The 21,925-nt window shown below is 43.1% G+C and overlaps 1 protein-coding gene across 7 annotated transcripts in view; it reads left to right on the top strand.

Annotated features, from left to right (window-relative positions):
* The window catches only part of FDX2 (ferredoxin 2), a 225,792-nt gene that overhangs the window by 186,366 nt on the left and 17,501 nt on the right, over positions 1–21,925 (top strand). For all 7 annotated transcript variants that reach the window (XM_078674755.1, XM_078674754.1, XM_078674751.1 and 4 more), the window contains one exon: positions 12,281–12,387. In XM_078674755.1, the coding sequence (XP_078530881.1) occupies positions 12,281–12,387 (107 nt within the window). The remainder of the gene's footprint in view (positions 1–12,280; positions 12,388–21,925) is intronic.

Raw genomic sequence — 21,925 nt, 5'->3', positions numbered from 1 at the left:
TTATACGAGTTAAATAAATGTAGGCCCCTCTCACCTTTTTTCAGAGATTAACCCACTTGGGAATTAGTTAATGAACATATAATAAGCCCAAATTTAGGAAGGCAAATTATTGATTGTTAGAACTTATGGTTTAAGAATATGTTCTTATGGGCGCATACCTGGAATGAGTCATTAATGTATGGCTTGTGTGTATATATATATAAAAGATATGCCTACACTCGTGACAATATGGCTAATAGAATTTACCCACATGAATAAGGAGTATTGAACCGATTGTTGAAAAACCCGGACACAATATAAACAAACTTTTCCCTATATAATGCTGTAAATGATCGATTTCAGTATGCAGCACGAGACATGCATTTTCGTTTCTTTTTATCCTACGAATTAATCTGAGACTGTCAAAAATATGGTTATCAGTAATGGAATACTGCCATATGATCAATTTGAATTATTAATTCGTTATTTAGTTAAATTGCCTTGTACAATAATTTATAACATTGTGTTTGTGTTCATGAATTATAACTCACCTCAACCCGTTCGAAGATGGCTGACCTCTAAAAGAACTTTGTGAGTCCACCTTTCATGTTGTTTGTTGATGTGTGTAATCACGTGCACCCATTATAACCAATTGCCACACAACAGGGCTTTACCCGTGAGCAAGGCGGTTACCCGCCGAAACGCGTAGGGTTTCTAATTTTGGCTTATGATTTAATAATAATAAAATCTGAGATGACGAAACAGACGGAGCATTGATCACTATTGCCTGTGTGGAGTGCGAAGTACTGGTGAAGTACGAGGACGTGTATATATATATATATATATATAGATAGATAGATAGATAGATAGATAGATAGATAGATAGATAGATCACAGGCTTAATTTCTTCAATTTTGTAAAGAAAGACCGCACTCACGGGGGGAGCTTTTCACAACAGGCTTCGTTTATTTTGAAACGAACAAACGCGTTTCGGCGTCAAGCCTTCGTCTGTGTTCATGACAACACTATCGTGACTGGTTAATAAAGTTTATGACAATAAAGAAAGGACCAACAACCTTAAGCATACATTGGGCGCCATCTTGGAGTGTATACAGTGCCCGGCAGTCAATACTGTGAAACAGTCCGATTAAGCTGTAGATCGGCATAACATTGGCTCCACACAGTCTTGCAAGGTTCAACCACATATACATGTAAATACATGGAATAATGCCGTGGATCGGCCTGGGTCCTTTCTAAATAATAAACCATAATTAAACTAGAAATTTGACGTTTCTTCTGTGAAAGTACATACTTTTTTAAATTCAAATTCATTGGATGCTCGAATATAGTTCATAATCATTCAGTTGACATCTTATATTACATTCAATATTCATGTTTAGGCAAAACAACATAAACATCAATTATGGTTACCCATAAAATAGGCCCTGTATGACCATTCTGGACAGAGTAATCACAGCTTTCAGGCAAATTATGTTACTGCCCCAGGTGTATCGCCAGTTCTTCCCCACTATTTAAACCTTTCGGGAATTTAGATGATAGGTTGATAATATATCTCGACTCTAATCTTCTTAATTTTCGTAAACGGTCTCCACCCCTGATATTCCATGGGACACAGTCTAATCCAAAATACTGAAGCTTTTTTCTATCTTTGCCATGCAATTCTGCAAAGTGGAGGGCGACTGGATAAGCGGGATCCGCCTTATCAATGGCTCGCAAATGTTCCAGTATTCTGATTTTCAGCTCATGAATTGTACTACCAATGTAGCGGAGGCCACACGGGCATACAAGACAATAGACTGCATAGGATGTACTGCATGTCAAGAACTTTTTGATTTCTACTGTTCTTCCTGTGTCTAATAGGGTGTAATTAAGAACCCGCTTACTCGCAGCGCAAACTTTGCACCTTCCACAGGGATAAAAACCCTTCATCTCTTTCAAGGTATTGGTTTTAGAGATGGGTTTCTCAAGATGGCTCCTAACCAGCATGTCCTTTAAGGACCTTGCCTTTCCAAAAGTCACCTGTGGGTATTGGGGTGTATCCTCCTTTATTACGTTATCAGTGAGGAGAATGTGCCAACTTTTTCTAAGCATCTTTTTTAGATAGTTCGCCTCAGATGAATAAGGCGTAATCATCCGAAATTTCCCTTCCTTACTGGTTTTACCCTTCTTACTAGGTCTATCTTCCAGAAGGGTCTCTCTCGAGATCTGTCTGACTTTCACCAATGTCTTCTTTAGTGCTTCGCGTCCATAACCTCGAAGACTAAATCTCTCTATACACTCTGAGGCAGCCGCCTCAAAGTCTTGCTCCCTTGAGCTGTTTCTTCGAAGCCTTAATAGCTCCCTATAGGGTATGCTATTGACAAGCTTCGCTGGGTGGTTGCTGTTGGCAGATAAGATGGAATTACCAGCTGTGGGTTTACGGTAAAGTGATGTATGGAGTCGCCCACCTTCAACAAACACCCTCAGGTCCAAGTAGTCAGCTGCCACCGGACTAATGGTACCCGAGAAGTGCAGGTTGTGGCTGTTGTTATTCAAATCATCAATATATTTAAGGGCAGTTTCAATAGACCCCTCCCAAACAATGAATAAATCATCAATATACCGATACCATCGGATCACCTTTCCGCTGTCATGACCCACTCTACAGCTTCTGGGCACCTGCTCCTCCCACCAGCCAACGAACAAGTTTGCATAGCTGGGGGCAAAGCAGGTGCCCATCGCCGTCCCCGATACTTGTTTGAAGAACATACTCTTGAACAAAAATATATTGTAAGAAAGGCAAAATTCTACAAACTCTAACAGCATCATATTATGTTGTGCAAATCTCAGCTGGCGTTTGTCCAGATAGTATCGGATCGCTGTTAAGCCATGTGCATGATCTATGCTAGTGTAAAGACTAGTAATGTCCAATACCACCAGCAAATAGTCACTTTTCCAATTGATATCAGTGATTTGTTTAAGAAAGTCCTTAGTGTCTCTCACATAGAACTCCAATTGCACAACAAAAGGGAATAAAAAATGGTCAATGAACTTAGACATGTGTTCGGTCAGACTATTCACAGAGGAGACTATCGGTCTTCCAGGTGGTTGTAGATGATTTTTATGAAGTTTCGGCAGATGATAAAATGTAGGAATTGTTGGATTGCCACTTCTTAAGAACAAATGTTCCTCGCTACCCAACATGGATAGATCGTACAATTTTTTTACTAGATTGTCATACAGTTGCCCACACTCTTTCTGCATGGCTCATTAGTGCTTGGTTCATAGTACTTCTTATCCGAAAGTTGACTAATCGCCTCATTTTTGTAATACTCCCTAGTTAGTAGCACTACGTTACCGCCTTTATCAGAGGGCTTCACGATAACCGTAGTATCATTCATGAGATCTTGCAAGGCTGCTCTTTGGGCCAATGTGATGTTCCCTCCGACCTTTTTTCGATAATGACTCTCTTTCCTCAATTTCAGTAGGTCATTCGTCATGGCCTCTGTAAAAACATCGATCGCGTCCCCGGGCCTTTGAGGGACAAAGACAGACGATGGCTTAAAGGGACTTTCTTCCCGGTCTTGATCAATGTTTTGCCTCACCGCTCTCTGTGCCATACTCATATCTGTCATGATATGAGATTCCTGTTGCATCCTCAGATCTTCCAGGCCCGGTAAGTCCTTACCGGTCAATGCATCAGTGGCTGTTAATCTCATCGGTTGTATTTTTGGATCTTTAATCTGAGGCCTCAATTTAAAATATTTGTGTAGTTTCAACTTCCTGGTGAAGCAAAAAAGATCTATTCTTGTTTGGGTGTACTCTAGATCGTTACTTGGGCAGAATGTTAGGCCCAGACTTAACACTTCCTTCTCCATATCCGTCAAAACTCTGTCCGTCAAGTTGACCACGGTCAGATTGGTCACTTCTCCTAGCGCCTGTTTGATCTCTTGCTGCGACCTGTCCAATTTGGAGCCTTTCCTCGACCTGCTCTTCGGGTTTTCCGATCGGAGCCTCCGGGGGCTTGTTCTTCCCTCCTCGTAGCCACGACTGCCATATGATCTTGAACTCGCCGTGAAAAAGGAGAGGGACAAGATTACTTCTCTTATCTGTCTTCGGAAGGGACTGATCATCTCTGGAATCACTCACTTCGGACTCAGAAGTCACCAGATTAGAGTCACGTCCCGATTGTGCGGTCTGATGTAGTTCCTTTCTTGGGGCGTCAAATTTCTTAGAGAAAGTCAAGCCTCTCCTCAGTAAATAATCATTCTCGTCCCTAATGTATTTCTCCTGTTTCCGCATTTTGATTTTCTGCTCGTATTTCGTTAGGCGGGCATTCATCAGACCTTTGAGTTCTTCGCCTTTATTGGTATCCTCCTCTTTTGTTAGTTCCTCCTCCAAGATCTTAATCTCCGCCAGCGCTTTTTCTCTGTCGCTCCAAGCGTACTTCACTAGGATCTTCAGAGTCCCTTCGCTGTACTGGGCTGTGTGTTCCGCCCAGTCAGTGAGGAGTTGAGGATCTGGATGTTCGTAAGAGGGTACAGTATATACTCTTAACCCCCTAGGTACACGATGTTCTTCGATGTAACTAGTCAGGCTAGTTGCCTCCAACCATTTGCGAACTTCACGTTCGTACAGCCTCTCGATTCTTGCGAGTTTATCCCTTAGCTTATTGCCCTCGGGCTGAGTGGTCGTCGCCCCTGTTGTCGGTAAGGCGTTGTGTCGCTTAAACATGTCTTTAGCCGCCTCGCGTACTTTCACAGAACATCCTGTCACTTTCAGGTGTCCACTTAATTCCATATATTTGAACCCTTATGTGTATCACTCAACCCCCTACGCCTTGCCGTAATGCATGCTGCCCTTTACACACTGCAGAATGGGCTCTCCGTGTTTGGTATGCTGTTTCTCCGGGTCACGTCGCAATAACCGCGCTCTCCTTTAATCAATCCTAGCGGTTGCATGTACACGCCCAATGGCAGCTACGGCGGTGCTCCGGAAATGTCAATTACTGCTAGTCTTTCCACTTCTCATCCGGTGCACTCACCGGCGGGTGCGGTTAGCATCCGTGGCCAGCCGCAACATGTCAGGCTCAATTTCTTCAATTTTGTAAAGAAAAACCGCACTCACGGGGGGAGCTTTTCAAAACAGGCTTCGTTTATTTTGAAGCGAACAAACGCGTTTCGGCGTCAAGCCTTCGTCGGTGTTCATGACACCACTATCGTGACTGGTTAATAAAGTTTATGACAATAAAGAAAGGACCAACAACCTTAAGCATACATTGGGCGCCATCTTGGAGTGTATACAGTGCCCGACAGTCAATACCGTGAAACAGTCCCATTAAGCCGTAGATCGGCATAACATTGGCTCCACACAATCTTGCAAGGTTCAACCACATATACATGTAAATACATGGAATAATGCAGTGGATCGGCCTGGGTCCTTTCTAAATAATAAACCATAATTAAACTAGAAATTTGATGTTTCTTCTGTGAAAGTACATACTTTTTAGGTCGAGCTAGAATACGCATGCTTGCATGCGTCTAGCTCGACAACTATAGCCATCCGTCTCCTGGGAATCTGAGACAGGGGCCGGGCACGAGCGTCGACTACACCTCGTGGGCGCGCACGCCCAGCCCCTGCCTCAGATTCAGAGCAAGAAAGGCTCTCGCCCGCGCGCACACACAGCCACACTCACGCATGCGCACGCACATACACCCACGTAGGGACACAGACCCACATATACACACGCAGCCACACTCCCGCATGCGCACACACATTCCCACGCGCACACACTCACCCCCCTCTCCCCCCCGCACACGCAGGGCTTACATACACACTCAAACGCGCACACACACACCCTCCCAACCCCACTCACCGGGCACACGCAGGGCTTCCATCACTGGGGGGCGGGCACCGTCAATGTGCCCCGACACCCCCCCTCACCGGGTCTGTTATACTCCTCTCGTCCTGTTCCTCCCTGTGTCCAGACTCCGCTGCCCGCTCCGTTGTTTCTCCGTCCCTTCCAGACAGTTCGTGCATGTCACGCCTCTCCTTTCTCCCGCCCGGAAATCCGATTTGCGTGTCAGGCCTCGCTCTCGCTGTTCGAGGCGGCATGTTGAGGGTTTCTTTTGCGTGCCACGCCTCGCTCTGGCTATCCATTGCTGTTCTCAACAAGCATTCGCAATGCAATCGGTCTTGCATTTACTGCGAGTTTAAGGTATTGGCATTGTAAATGACAATGCGTTTTATTTACCAAAACATAAATAAAAGGCATTGTCATTTACAATGCCAATAGCTCAAACTCGCGTAAATGCGAGACCTGTTGCATTGTAAATGCTTGTTTAAATACAAATTCATATTCATTGGATGCTCGACTATAGTTCATAATCATTCAGTTGACATCTTATATTACATTCAATATTCATGTTTAAGCAAAACAACATAAACATCAATTATGGTTACCCATAAAATAGGCCCTGTATGACCATTCTGGACAGAGTAATCACAGCTTTCAGGCAATTTGTTACTTCCCCAGGTGTATCGCCAGTTCTTCCCCACTATTTAAACCTTTCGGGAATTTAGAGGATAGGTCGATAATATATCTCGACTCTAATCTTCTTTATATATATATATATATACATCTATATATATATATGTGTATATATATATATATATATATATATATTAATTATTATTTTTTGCACACAATTATGCACGGCACTCTAAAGTGAAAGTCTTAAGTTTGTTTATTTGACCAAAAACGAACCCAACCAACGCGTTTCAGCCTTCTCGGCTTTGCTCACGGTTATTGAGTTTTCTATTTTACTTCTTAAGGATATTAAATGGAGTCACATGGAATGATCAATTGTTAATGATAACTATTGACGTGGTATCGCTTTACACGTCTATCCAGCATGAAATAGGATTACGAGCATGTAAATATTTCCTAGAACAGAGAAAAATCACAGAAATGAAACGCACACGAATGCTGCTGACCATGATTGAAATATGTTTAAAAAATATCTTTTATTTCAATAAAGCATTATTTCAACAAAACTGTGGAACAGCCATGGGAATATCTTTTTCCCCTAACTACGCGAATATAACCATGGGATGGTGGGGAAAACTAGTGGCATGGGACACAGAGAATCAAGACTATCTAGACAAGACAATACTATGGGTCCGGTATATTGATGACCTTTTTTTAATTTGGAACGGTACGGAAGATGAATTCAAGAGCTATTTCCAAAAATTGAACAACAACCAATTTGGTCTATCATTTACATACAATTTGAGCAGAACAAAGATTGCTTTCCTGGACACGTTGATCTACATAGAAAATGACACAATTCACTCAACACTCTATCGCAAAGAAACATCTACTAACAGCATACTGCATGGGACAAGTTTCCATCCCAAGCCATTGATGTCCAGCATACCATATGGAGAGTTCATGAGAATGAAACGTAACTGTTCAAACAAGGAAGAAGCTGAAAACAAGATAGAGGAGTCCATGGAAAGATTAAAAGCAAGAGGATACAGAAATAATATCCTACAAAAATGCAAAAAAAGAATAGATCAAAAAACAAGAGAAGAAATCCGAATACCGAGATCAAAGATGCAAAGTGAAGAACAAAAAAACACGCTTTATCACAACATAAAGTAAAGAAAGTGGCAAAATCATGGGAAAACTGAAAAAATACTGACATCTTCTTGAAAAAGATCCTGACATAGGAAAATTGGTAGGATCCAAACTGACTGTAACCTATCGGAAAACCAAATCACTAAAGGACATGTTGGTAAAAAGTCATTTCTCACCAAAGACAGACAACAATTGGTTGACAAACCAACAGAATGGATTCTGTAAATGTAACTCCTGTAAGGCGTGCAAAATAGGAAAAAACATGAAATCCATTATCGAACCAAATGGAAACACAATTGTGATAAATGAGAGGATCACATGTACTTCACAATTTGTAATATACATTATCGAATGCAATTGTGGTAGTAAATACATAGGAAGCACTACCTGCACCCTGCGCAAGCGTATCTTGGAACACATCAGAGCGGTAAAAAACAGAGATATATCATACGCAACCGCCAAGCACATGATACAATGTCAGCAGGGAGATTGGAGACTAATGAGCTATTATGGCATAAAAACAGTTACCTTAAATGAACGAGGTGGCAATAGAACTAGAATACTACGCCAGATGGAATCCAAATTCATCATAAGACTAAAAACTAGGACCCCGAGAGGGATGAACTCTGACGAGGAACTGTACATACACTTAGAGTGATAATCGAGCAATTATTGGCTGATGTTGAGGGAACCTGAAAACATTGATAAGCTGTGTAAAGATTAAGTCTAAGTCACGATTCTGGAAAAATCAATAGCATATGTACTTGTACTATACCAAGCCACAAATTGCTCAAAAATTGATAACAATATATGCATTGTCATGTACTTGATCCAAAATGTTGCATGCATCGGCGCAATTTTAAACATGAAAGATAAATCGGCACTATGCCGCGACACTATACATATTTATGTAGAACTTTCGTGGACTAATGTAGTATGAGTACTATACTCAGGTTGAAAAGTAGTAAAACGTCGAATGCACAATTTGATTAAAAACATAAAAAATATGTAAATTTTAACATCTGCAGAATGGTGCAAAATGAACAATTGTAAATAACCTCCATGAATCGATCAGAAAATGTAAATAGTATTTTTTTGTTTTCGATCATTAATAATATATATATATATATATATATATATATATATATATATATATATATATATATATTCTCCTATATGTAACATTATGCGATGATCAAGAAAAGGAGGGGGGATACCAAATGTGCGATTTCCCATTTTAATTTCCACAGAAAGGTTTGCTGTTCGATGCAGAAAATGAAAGATGAATGGAACTAAACCATATTTGGTTCAAACATAGAACTTTACTCAGAAATTGTAACTTTTTTATTTGGTTGAAGTGCGTTCAGTAGTTTTTTAAGAAATCCATGTTTAAAAAGGTGCATAGGGTGGGCATTAAGGGGTTACTATGGCAAAAGAAATATCTGGACCATTGGGTACCATTGTACTCGAGCTACTCCCAAAATTGACACATTAAAAAAAAAAATTGTAGGTTCTAATTCTGATATTTCTCTCCTGTCATCCATTTCTGTAGTACAGGTCCAGAAAAGAATCTGCGGTGCAGAAACCATGTGATTGGCTGGCCACAACATGTGCTAGAAATGTTGCAGCCACCATTACAGGACTTGGGGGGATGGAGGGGACTCTCAGTCCCGGAGTCCTGAAAAAAAGTGATAAGGCAATATAAAGGGGCAGGGTGTGTACATCCTAATCCTCAGCCCATTTTAGGTTAAAATTTATATTTTTTTGTCGAAGGAACCTTGGTTCCAGTCGCTGGGTCCAAGCTCAGTAAGGCTCTCATGTGTGGTATTGCAGTTCTAACAAGAAGTTAAGATAAACGTTGAAAGGACCTGGTGACAGGTGGAGGGACCAGAGCCTAAGGCCGTATGCAGTGGTAGGGGGGTGATGGTCGTCCTTAGAACATGATGGACGGACAACAGGCTGTGTGGCAAGTAACATTTGTAGTTACAAATATTCCAATCCACCCAAACTACTAAACATAAATAGCCATGCAGGAAGAGCTCCAATTATGACCATGTTTATGTGACAATTTTTTAATAATTCTTCATGTTTCCTTCTATGCCAGTGGAAGTTTGGAATTTGAGACAGAAACTTGGCGGGGCATGTGGTGTCAAGCATGAGTAAGACTTGGGCGCGAAGATAATGGAATGCCCTGCCAAAAGCTCTCATTTGAAAAGATCCTCTTTATGATAGTTACACGTTTAGCAACAACATGCTCCACCAAAAGCTGAAATCTATCCTCCATCTTGTTGAGGGGCACTTTGAAGAATATTGTGCAACATACAGCATCATCATAGGATCATTTCTCACAGAGACTCCTAACTTGAAGATACAATTTGTCCTCAGAACCCCAGTGAATGCTTTGTTGTTGCGCAATCCTTATAATGAAACCAGATACGTTAATAAACTGTGCAAACCCATCCATCCTTTGATTAACGTAACTTCTCATGTAAAGTATCTTACACATAGAGCACATATGTGCTTTCACTTTATTCTCTATTATGTCATCAGTCGTTTGCCTGAGTTTTTAATTCCTACTGGTTTGATAAAAGGATTGGTGAAGTTTGCACTTTTATGCTTTCCATCTGCGAGGGTCAAATCAGATTTGTGCGAAATTGCCTGATTTCCCGTGCACACATTTCTTGTAGGTATGACAGAAATAGTGCAGATTTGATGGAAAATGCATGGAAGAAATCTGGAAAAACAGTTTTGTGGTATCAGGTTCTCTATAATGTCGACATGCTGCTACTAGACACCAGGAGGCACTGAACATCTTTTTCAGCTTTCTAACGTACCATAATGACTTCCCTTCTTAAAACGTCAGCTTACCCCAACTCAGACATCCTGTACCATTGTGAGATACTGGCAAGTAAGCTCACATGTCAAACAAAATTTGTGAATCCTGTGGGATAAATGCACAACTATCAGTACAGCTATAGGCCCCAATGGATATCTGAGAGGACTTCCTTATTGCCCTAGATGAAAAATTATTAGTAACTATAGCCCTTAAGCTCTCTAAGCAGCTTATGATTCAGGGAAAACCCAGATCCTTCATCCACGTTTATAACAAAAGAAAACAAACAACAACAAAAAAACAGATGGGGCTCACTAGAATGATTTGAAAGGACCAAAGCATTCCTCATGGACCTGAGGTAACAGGTCTGAGGCCCATTTTCAACCTACCCCAACACAAAAGTTAAAGATCTAGGGATTTTGATATGATTTTACTTCTTTTCAACAAAATGAAGAGGCCATACTGCACTTGTCTTGAATACCGTGTACTGCTCTTTGTTAGAGCAAACAATCAGAGAATCCTGTGCATTTGCTCATGTGCTACTTCTGATGAAAAGACTACCACCAAAAAGTTCAACTCACTAGCAACATACCAATAGCCACTTACGTGGTAAAGGCCTTGCAGAAAGATACTAAAGCTGCAAGGCATGCATCAATTTCTAAAGCAAACAAACTTTCAGAGATTCAGGAGAGGGCTGAGCACTGTGCACCATAGTGCCTATGTAGATTACTAACCATCTGCTTTCTCATTTGAGGACCTTGGCCCAAGCAATAGCCTTCTAACAGCAAATTCCCAATTGACTTTAGAATTGTTTATGGAAAACAACTATACTTTCTGAAATTACATGGGCTGTCATAAAAAGTTTGAAAAGCATCCCATTTTAGTCTTATTCGGGAAAATAAATCTGAACTATCGAGAGAAAAATCCGAAAGACTTTAGTTCAGATGTTTCACTTACTTTACAGGAAACGATGTTTAGTTTTAGTAAAAATAGTAATCTTTTTGTAGTTGTTGAAACAAAATAAGCGTGTTTTCCTCAGTAAAAATCATATTTTAGTTCCTCAGTATTTCCACTTATTTTCCTGGGTAACATAATGCATCCTGCTTAAGAGCTACACAAGTTTGTTGAGCTTTTTAGAAATGTGAAGATAACGTTTCCAGTAGGTTTTTTAACACAAATTGGGTATAGCTTTTTTCTTTATTTTTTTGTTTTACCTATTTTACCGGGAAATGATACAGCTACCAAGTGTTTGTGCAGGAAAAAACGATAAAATTGTTTGCCAGGAGCGTGACTGATTACCCAGTGACTTAAATTTACAGTTTCATGCAATGCAACTTTGTACGGTTTGCTCGCCTCAGCTGGACTCTACTTTTCCATAATTTCTTTTCCAGCATATCTTAGTGTTGAATACAGTGCTTTACACATATACAATGCATGCATGACACCATTTGTCATGGCACTACCTACTCCAAAGCATAATACAAAGCACTCCTTGTTCCCAAAGAGAAACAAATGTATCTTATTGTTACCTTTTATAGTAAATGTAGATTGATGCAGCCATTTCACCTTACCACCACCACCACCACCCAATAATTGGTATACAGTCACAAGCAGAAATATTTTTGATGAAGATCCTTGATACCAAACTTAAGACCAGCCTTTTTTTCTCACAAGTGATTTCAATAACTAGGTTGTGTTGTAAACTTAAAATGCTCGCTAGCAAAAGTCCATATGGTAAATGTGTGTTCCAGGAATTCAGAAATATCTAGCCAGAGGTGCTATAAATGTGATTGATGTTAACACAAGAATTATATTTCCTTTCCTAGAATTAATGTCGTTTTTGTCGATCGTTCTGGACAACGAATTCCAGTGAGGGGAAAACTAGGAGAAAATGTCTTGTACCTGGCGCATAGGTATGACATTGACTTGGAAGGTATGTGATTATTTGTAGTCTTTTTGTTTTTAGTTTTATTATGTGCCCAATGTGAAAATTTTAAATGAATAGTTGTGTACATCTAAATAGCTGGAAAAATGGTTATTTCTAAGGGGACTATAAGCACTAAGCTTTTGATTATAAGAGTGGGTTGAAATTACAAAGGTGCATCTGCTGAAAACAACAACGTCCCTGCAGCCTTGACGGAACTTAAGTCCAAAGTCAGAAATTGGGCATAGCTCGATGTCGGAGCTTTAAACAAATCCTTAGCCAAACAAATAGCAACTACGGATCTCTGGGCTATCCAAAGTTGGATTCTACAATCTGTAGATACCTCCTTCCATTATCTAACAAACTGCTCTGTAATCATAGGCCACCAGCCCCATGGTTTACTGAGAGACTCAAGAGTGAAAAAGCAAGATGTAAAACTCTAGAAAGACAATGGAGGAAACAATATATGCCTGATGCCAAATTGGCCTAGTAAAAGGTCATAAGGGACTATCATATTATCTGCAGAACAGCTCGTGCTGAGTATGTTTCACTCAAAATTCCTCAATCTCAGAAATGCTCTAACACCCTTTTTAAGGTGGTTAAAAAACTATCCGGATCGGAAAATCAGACTACCCTTCTAGTCCTAAATGAAATGCAATGTGACGATCTGGCCCACTACTTCGTGAGCAAAGTCGAGAAAATATATTCTGCACTATCCAGTGATAATCAGTCAGCTACTTCCCGCCCAGCCATCCTCACCCCCAAGGCAACTAGTGCTTTGTTGCTGGAGTCTAATATTAATATTAAATCCATCAACAGACTGGAAGTGTGGTCCCTTTTGGAAGTGCACTCCTTCAACCAGCTTCTGGGAAATAAATTTGGCTCCCCGTGCGACTTGCTCCCTATCTCAGTGTTAAAACAGCTTGAGCCTCCTATACGTGCGCCAATTATGGATCTCCTTAACCCCTTAAGTGCTGCCGTCGGCCAACGGTCGTCACGGGCACTACCTCCCCAGTGCTGCGTGCGACCGCTGGACGTCCAGTTCAGCACCGGATAATGGACAGCGCAGCACTGGGGAGGTTTGTTTACTAGCTTTAAAGGGGTTAACGCCTCCTTACAGGAGGGCGTGATCCCCCCAGAATTCAAACATACCAGGGTGCTCCCTCTTTTAGAAAAAAGGCCAATGCAGACCCTACTGAACCATCCAACTTTCGCCCTATTTCTCTGTTCCTAGCCTTTTCCCAAATCCTTGAAAAACATTTGAACTCCTAGTTGTTTTCTTTTGTTGAGACCCAGAAATTCCTTCATACTTCTCAATCTTGTTTCAGAACTGGGATCTGCACTGAAACTACTATGCTAAGAGTCACCGAAATGCTGCTTCACTGGCTGGATCTTGGTGACACAGTGGCTCTTATTTTACTGGACTTGAGCGACGCATTCAATACGGTGTCTCATACTATTTTGGTGAGAGCTCTACAATCCTTAGGGCTTGAGGGTTTAGCTCTTAAATGGCTCCATTCCTTTCTCACCAACCGTACATTTCAGGTTTTCTCTTGAGTTTGAGTTTGAGTTTAAAGCATTTGTAGAGCGCACGTACACCTGGCGGTTTCATGGCGCTGCGAGGTACTGAGCCCTGGAGGGTAGGGAGATAGGGGAGAGTGAGAAGAATAGGGCAGTTATGATAGAAAAGCTTGTGAAAAGAGAAAGGTTTTGAGCGCCTTTCGGAAGTGCGAGTATTGAGTGGAAGATCTGAGGTGAGCTGGGAGGGAATTCCAAAAGGCAGGGGCAAGTGTGGTAAATTTCGTGCCCCCCCACTTTTTACGCCTAAAGCGTGGGACTGCCAACAGATGTTGGGAAGATGAGCGTAGTTCCCTGACGGGGGCGTAGACTTTGATTTCCGAGGAAATAAAAGCAGGAGCCGTGCCAGCCCGGGCTTGAAAGGTGATGCATCCCATCTTGAACTGAGCTCGTTCTCGAATAGGGAGCCAGTGCAAGGACTTGAGGAGAGGCGTAACATGATGGAATTTGGCCAAGTTGTAAACCAGGCGGGCCGCCTGGTTTTGGACCAGCTGTAATCATCGCATACTGTAGGCGGGCATGCCACAATATAGAGCATTTCCATAGTCCAAGCGGGAGATTATCATCGCCAGGACAATGAGATTTAGGGCAGAGAAAGAAAAAAACCGAGAGACTTTGCGAATGGTGCGAAGTGAAAGAAAGAAAGAGGACACCACAGAGCTGACCTGGGAGTGCAGAGTGAGTTGGTTATTCAACTTGATCCCCAAAGTTCTCACAGAGGAAGAAGGGGGCCTAGAGAGGGGGGCCAAAAAAGAGAAGTCCAGGGACTGGAGCAACCACCTGTCAGAACCAGCTCGTTTTGTCTGGATTTAACTTCAGGTGGTTGTAATTCATCCAGTCCCGGATGAAGATCATAATAGACTGGAACTTCGCCATGGACTCAGGGGATGGAGACAAGGTGAAAATAAGCTGCAGGTCATCCGCGTAGTTGTAAACGGTGACCTCCATTTGCTGAAGGGCGAAAATGAGAGGGGCAATGTACAAATTAAAGGGGGAGAGGGAGGAGCCCTGGGGGACCCCGCATTGTACTTCCCGGAAGTCCGCCGAGAAGTCGCCCAGGCGTACTGCCTGGGTGCGGTCCCTCAGGAAGGAGGACAGCCAGACCAAGGCCGAGCCTCCGATCCCCGCCGCCCTGACACGAGAGAGTAAGATGGAGTGATCAACCGTGTCAAAAGCGGCGGAGAGGTCGAGGAGGACCAAGACCTGGGGGTGGTTGGTGTCCAAACCCCCTCTGAGGTTGTCAAGGACCGATAACACCATGGACTCCGTAGAGTGTGCGGGGCGGAACCCAGCCTGCCGGGGGGGCTAATACCCCGTTCTCCTCCACAAAGGTACTGAGCGTTCGGGTAACATGGCGCTCCAGTACCTTCCACAGAAAGGGCAATAATGAAATGGGGCGGTAATTGGCAAGAGCGGAGGGGTCAGCTCCAGGTTTTTTAAGGATGGGCACGATGGTGGCCGTTTTTAAGGGTTGAATAACAATGCCCTGGGACAGTGAACAGTTAAGAAGTTTAAGAGGGGGCTGCACACAGGCAGAGTAGATATGTCTAAGGATGTGAGGGGGGCAGGGGTCCAGAGGTGAGCCTGATTTGACCATAGGGAGGAGGGAGAGAAAAGCCTCCTCTGTCAAAAGGGGGAGAGAGTCAATGCGTGCCCCGACTGATGGACACTTGGGATCGACAAAAGAGGGGGGGGGGGGATGTTTGCTTTGATGTTAGAGATTTTGTCTAGGAAATAGGTATTAAGAGAGTCGCATAAATCCTGGGAGTGAGAGGGTTTAAGGGTGGCTCTGTCGGAGTAAGAAAGGTCGTGAACAATGGAGAAGATTTCTCTAGTCTGATTTTCGGCAGCCAGAATTTTTGAGGAGAAGTAGGCAATCTTTGTGGCCAGAATAGCTTTTTTATATTAGGACAGGAGGGCGGAATACTGGGTTTTAAGGTTAGGGCAGTAGTCTCGCCTCCAGGCCCGCTCGGCATGGCGTACAGAGAGTTCTAGGGCCTTGAGGTCCTCGTTGAACCAACGGTTTGCGTCATTCAGACGTCTGGAGGACACCCGCCTGAGGGGGGCGACAGAATCGCAGCCCGACAGGAGCCAGGAGTTAATAGAGTCGGCTTGTGCGGAAGATGACAGGCCGTCAAGGTCCGGACTGGATGCGGAGAGTGTGGCGGATAGAGCGGCCACATCCACCTGGCTCCAAGAACGCGCAGGGAAGCTATAGGACAGTTGAGAGACCAAATCTGATCTTCCACGGCCAGCTCTAAACCCCATCTGTCCCCTTCTGGAGTGCCTCAGGGCTCTGTGCTAAAGCCTTTTGCTGTTTAATGTTTATGCTCGCCCATTGTCAAATGTTGCCGAAGAGGCTGAGCTGTCCCTTTTTAGGTCTAGTCCTACGCAACGCGCATGCGTTGCCTAGGAGGGGACCTAATGCCATCAGCAGAGCTCTTTCAGCAAAGAAGTGCACGCGTTGCATTGCTTGTAATGCAACACGTGCACATCTTGGCGATTTCCTTTCGGGAGCACGCGGCGCCATATGGTGGCTCGTATGGTCGCGTGCTCCCGAAAGGAAATCGCCCATGCCCCCTCCTGCCACTTTCACTGCCGTGCGGCCAATGCTTGTTTATTTTTCTTCTGAGATGCGAGATTCGTCAGCTGTGAACTTGTCAGTCGTGAATAGTTTTTCGTTCCGCCCTTCAGTTTGTAGCCTGCGGTTGATAGCACTTCACTTCCTCATACTGAAAGTAAAGCTCTCGGAACTCGCCCTTAAGTCACTTCTGAAAGGCGAAGGTGATGGCCTTCCTCCCTCAACTCCTCTATCGCTGCATGCTTTATTTTATATCAATCTCTATATATTTTTTTGTTTATTTTTTGCTTCAAATATATGGACTTTCCTCCCCCTGGAGTCGCCCACCTTTTAGTATTTTATCTTTTTTAACATACCATAAATTAAACAAGCATTGGCATAGCCAATAGGTCTCGCCTTCGGGACCTTATAAGTGATTAGCTAGTCAGCACATTATCAGACTAACTAGTGCGTCCCAAACGTAATAAATACTGTGTGTGCCGTGTAGATTGTCATTGCATTTATATACCTCTGACGAGGCGTTGAAGCGCTTTACGCCGGGCAGCACGCTGCTTCAGAACCCAGGGTTAATGGTTAGTTTAGAGTTATTGGTTACTGTTAGTTATTGGGATTAGTCTTGCACGCTCAAAGCAGACCATTCCATGCAGTCATTTAATTGTTTTTATGTTGGACTAAAGTAATAGTGGTTGGTTCTGATCATTAGATAAGCATAAGTTGTTGGATCGTGTACAGCCCTCTTCTGGCACGTAAGATCTCATGCTGTTACTGACAGACAACCCCTGGACTAAACTTTAAAAGCAATTGATATAGCACTTACTACTACTAAGTGGGGCGCTGAAGCGTTTACTCGCATAGATAGCAAACTGCATGTGTGTAAAAGTGGCCAACATTAGCGCTCTACTTTGCGTATGCGTAAGTTCCAACAAAGCTTAGCAGGTTGACCAACAGATTTTTAAACATTGGTATCAGTAAGAGATTGTGAAACTGTGTTATAAAGTACTCCGATGAATAAAGCTAACAGCCCAAAGGCAAGACCTATTGGCTATGCCAATGCTTGTTTCCTAAGCCGATGATACGCAGATAATCTTTTCTCTCTCTTCATCTAGAGAATCTAAATCATTGGCTCTCCAGTCTGGTTTGAGGAAAACTGCGTCTTGAATGCAAAAAAAACTACTCAAACTTAACGGAGAAAAAACAGAAGTTATGGTTCTCGGGAAGCAATAAGATCTCTGGGGCCCCCTGGAATGGGTGCCTTACCCTGGTCTGCTCACCAGTTTCGCAACCTGGGCACTATCATCGACGATGAACTATTGATGAAACAGCAAGTTACAAAGGTGACGTCAGCTTGTTTCACCATTCTTAAATGGTTAAAGAAAATTCTTTGGATGCCAACGCGCCCCCCCCCACTCAGAGAACAGTAGTCCAGGCCCTTGTTACATCTAGGCTGGACTACGGCAATGTTCTGCAGGTGGTGTCAAATGCGGCTGCCAGGCTGCTCTGCCATATTCCTAAGTTGGCACCTATTTCTGGCTCCCTTTGTGATCCTCATTGGCTTAGGGTGGAGAATCGCATTAGCCCTGAGCTATATGTTCAAAATAAAAACTGATCTGGCTCCACAATATGTGAAATCTTCAGCTCAAACCTATACACCTTCACTTTCCCTGTGCTGTGCTGTGCAGGCTAAATTCACGGTCCCCAGAATCAAACTTATGCGAATGAGGGGTCGGTCCTTTTCTTACTTAGGACCATCCTTATGGATCTCTCTCCCCATCTCACTTCGAAAAGAAACAGTCTATGAGAGATTTCGCAAATGTTTGAAAATATGGCTGTTTAATCTGTAACGTTTCTGTGCCCTCCTACCAGGCTGGTGCCGGGAAACCCCTCGGGGTAGCTGGGCTCTCTACAAATTTAATTAATAATAATAGGAGAAGGGGATCTCAATTGATTTCATCTAGTTCTTGGCTCAGCTGGGGTGACAGTATGTGGATTTCTTCCTTTGGTGTACCTACCCATTTCAAGGGATTAAAGAAGTAAAATAGCAATTTGCTTTGGTGATGCAGCGATAGAGAATTCAGCTAAGGAGCTGGTCTTCTCACAAGAAGAAATTAAGGTAATGATGGCCACAGCTGTATGGCTGCATACGCCGGTGCCATTGATGTGAGAACATCAAGACGACCCAAATTTAGTTTTTGAACGGATTTGTTTTTGTTTTTTAAACGTCTTTTTATTAAACAAACTTCAGCGTTAGTACACATCATTATTACATTCTCTGGTTGGTAATACATCTATGGCATCATACATTACTTTTCTGTTGTACATTGTCATTAGTGAGTCGACAGATCAATCTAGAGCAGAGGTCTTCAAACTTTTTGATGCCGAGACCCTGCCCTGTCAAAAATTTAGGCGTAAGGACCCCCCCAAAAAAATTCTACAACTTGGTACTCCTCATCATTGACCACGATATACGTCCCCAATTCCCATTACAAATAATTGTTAGTGGGGTAATATTAAACAGTGTTTATAAAACCAAAGGTCAGTGAGCATGGGGGCGTGGTCAAAGGTGTGGCTACAAACAAAAAAATAATTTATGAGGAATTGGCATAGGGCAGCACCGCAAATCTTCTTGCTGCGCTGTCCTATTCCAATCTGGAAGGGCAGGAATGCACCTTATTTATGAAATACAGTTCATTCCTGTCCATTCCCCCTGCGTTGGTGCACAAATTCATGGTATTGCATGGGAACACCCACCACAATGCCCATGGAACGCCTACTTGACAGAGTAGGACAACGCACTGATTAGCGCTGCTTTGTCTTACTCCATATTTATGAGGCCATGCAAAGCCACACTGGATGACTTTATTTCGCCTCATAGATATGATTGAGACTATTGCGCCGAGGTTAAAAAAAGTGACACTCCAGAGTCTCAAGCCTCTCATAAATCAGCCCCAACATTTTTTAGGCCTTTCACCATCAGCTAGCTATTTATAAAATAATGGGTAGCTTAAATGAAAAGTAAATTTTAAAAAGTTGTTACTCAGTGAGAAATGCACTGTAGTACATTAGGAAACCTCTATTTGGTTACACGCAGACCTCTGCAGTGCATTAACTGAGACCCATAGAATTAAATTTGGTTAGTGCAGTGGAGAATAGTGACTAGTGTATTTGTAGTGCTACAAGGTCACCTCACAGCCTGTGACAGAAAGCCAAGAGAATGTTTAAGTCATTATTTTATACTTGCATTAAACACATTATAAGATAGATTGCTACAAAGTGTTAATAGTGTTAGGATAAAATGGAGCATCCAAAATGTGGATTTTATTAATACCATACCATAAGTAATGCAATATTCTTTTTGCATAACTGTTCCTTCAAAACCTCCTCAGGTGTGCTAAGCGCTGTGTAAATGCAATTATGATTAAAAGCATGCACTTCACAGCCCAGTTGTTAACTCTTCCTACTACCACAAAAAAAAATCTTTGCCATCAAAATGCTTTTGAGTGATTTGAGCAAATAAAGCCATAACCACTCTCAAGCTTACATTGCAGATTAACTCACATTTACATTTCATGCAGGCAAGCAGGCACGAAGGATTGTTTCACCTGTCTGCCGGCCTTTCCCTTCCAGAGCATAGGAGACTCATTTAACTTTGGCTGAAGCATTGAAGTGACCAGAATGGTTGTTTCAGTGAAGCCTGGAAATGCGAGACCCCTTTACCAGGGCTCCATGGCCCCCGTGGGGTTCGCGCCCCACAGATTGAAGACCTCTGATCTAGAGGGATCTCCCTCGAGTGAACTCTGCTCTCCCTTTCCTCCCCCCCCCCCCCCCCCCCCCCCCCCCCCCCCATCCAGAGAACCTAGCCTCCGTCCTGCATCCCTATATAGCTCCCACTGGTTCCATACTTTTTCCCATTTCATGGGGCAGCCTCTGCTTTCATAAATTGTTTTCCCAGCAGCGCAACACCAATCCATGTCCATTTACCAATGTGTCACTGTCGGTGGTTGGGCGGCCCCCCAAGCCCCAGCAATATTTCTCCTGGCCACCATTGCAGCTACTAGCAGCCATATTCTTTGATATTTAGGCCAGACCTGCTCACCAGACACACACAGTAAATGCCACTTAGCCTCCATAGGCACTGCATGCCCAGTAACCTCAGACATTACCTTTGTCACCTTCCCCTAGAATTGTTGTATAATCGGGCAGTTCCAAATTTTATGGAAGAAGGTTCCTCTCTGTTTACATCCCCGTCTGCAGTCTTCTGTAAGGATGTGACCCAGCTTAAACTTGAGTGTGCTAGTGGAGTAAGACCTATGCAGTATTCTCAGCTGAACCAGTCGGAATCTTGCCCTAATCGCGACTTCTCTGGGGCTTTGAACGGCTTCCGCCCAATCGTCTTCTTCTAGTAAGCCTACGTCTGTCTCCCATGCCTCTCGCAGCTTTGAGAGAGGATCCGGGGAGTTATTGATAATCTTCCTATACGTACATGAGGGCCTTTTTGGGTATTGGATCTAACACTAGTCTGCCTTTTAATGGGCTGTATTCGGGGAGCTGCTCCCCTTCTTTTAGATGTTAGTGCAGTGCATGTCTCAGTTGTATGTATCGATACCGTTCCGACTCAGCTAGCTGATATTCTTTTTGTAGATCAGAGAAAGCAATCAGGGCCTGTCCCTGCCATACATCTCCCAGAAGTACTATATCGATCAGTTTACTTTTACCAAACCCCTATAGCTTTCCCCACTTCTCGAAGTAGGTCACTATCCAACAAAGCTGTTTAATCACACACACATCTATCACGGTCTTAATATGCGGCAGCATACGTTTGTGCACTTCGCATGCATACAGCGCACCTAAGTATCCTCTGGCCCCCATCCCCCAATGGTCCACGCGGTATGCCGGGTCACTCCTGTCCATGAATACCCAGTCACTGATTACCATTAGCTGTGATGCCCAGTACTTCCGTATGTCAGGTATGGCCAGACCACCTTCATACACACCTCTTTGTAACTTGACTAATGCGATCCTTGAACCCCCTCTGTCCCACAATAATGGCCTTTGGAACCTTTCTACATCTCTAAAGAATTTGTCCGGTACTGGGCATGAGTGTTCTGCCGAATATACAACATTCGGGGTAGCGACATCATTTTGAAGAAAACCACTCCTCATAAGGGATATTGGCTGTGTTCTCCAGTGGGCAACATCCCTCCTCAATCTGTCTAGCTGCGGTTGTAGGTTCTCTGCCAGAAATTCAGCATCTGTTTTAGCTATCTGTATACCCAGGTACTTAAAACGTTCTCTAACCTGTAGGTTGGTATCTGCACCGAGTATCAGCTGCGGTCCATTTGATAACATGCATAGAAGAGATTTATCTCAGTTAATCTGGTATCCTGAGTA

This window comes from Lissotriton helveticus, chromosome 2_1, assembly GCF_964261635.1.
Source record: "Lissotriton helveticus chromosome 2_1, aLisHel1.1, whole genome shotgun sequence".
In the NCBI taxonomy this organism is placed as follows: Eukaryota; Metazoa; Chordata; class Amphibia; order Caudata; family Salamandridae; genus Lissotriton; species Lissotriton helveticus.
Note: the sequence above shows the minus strand (reverse complement) of the source record. Positions and strands in the feature narration are given on the sequence as shown.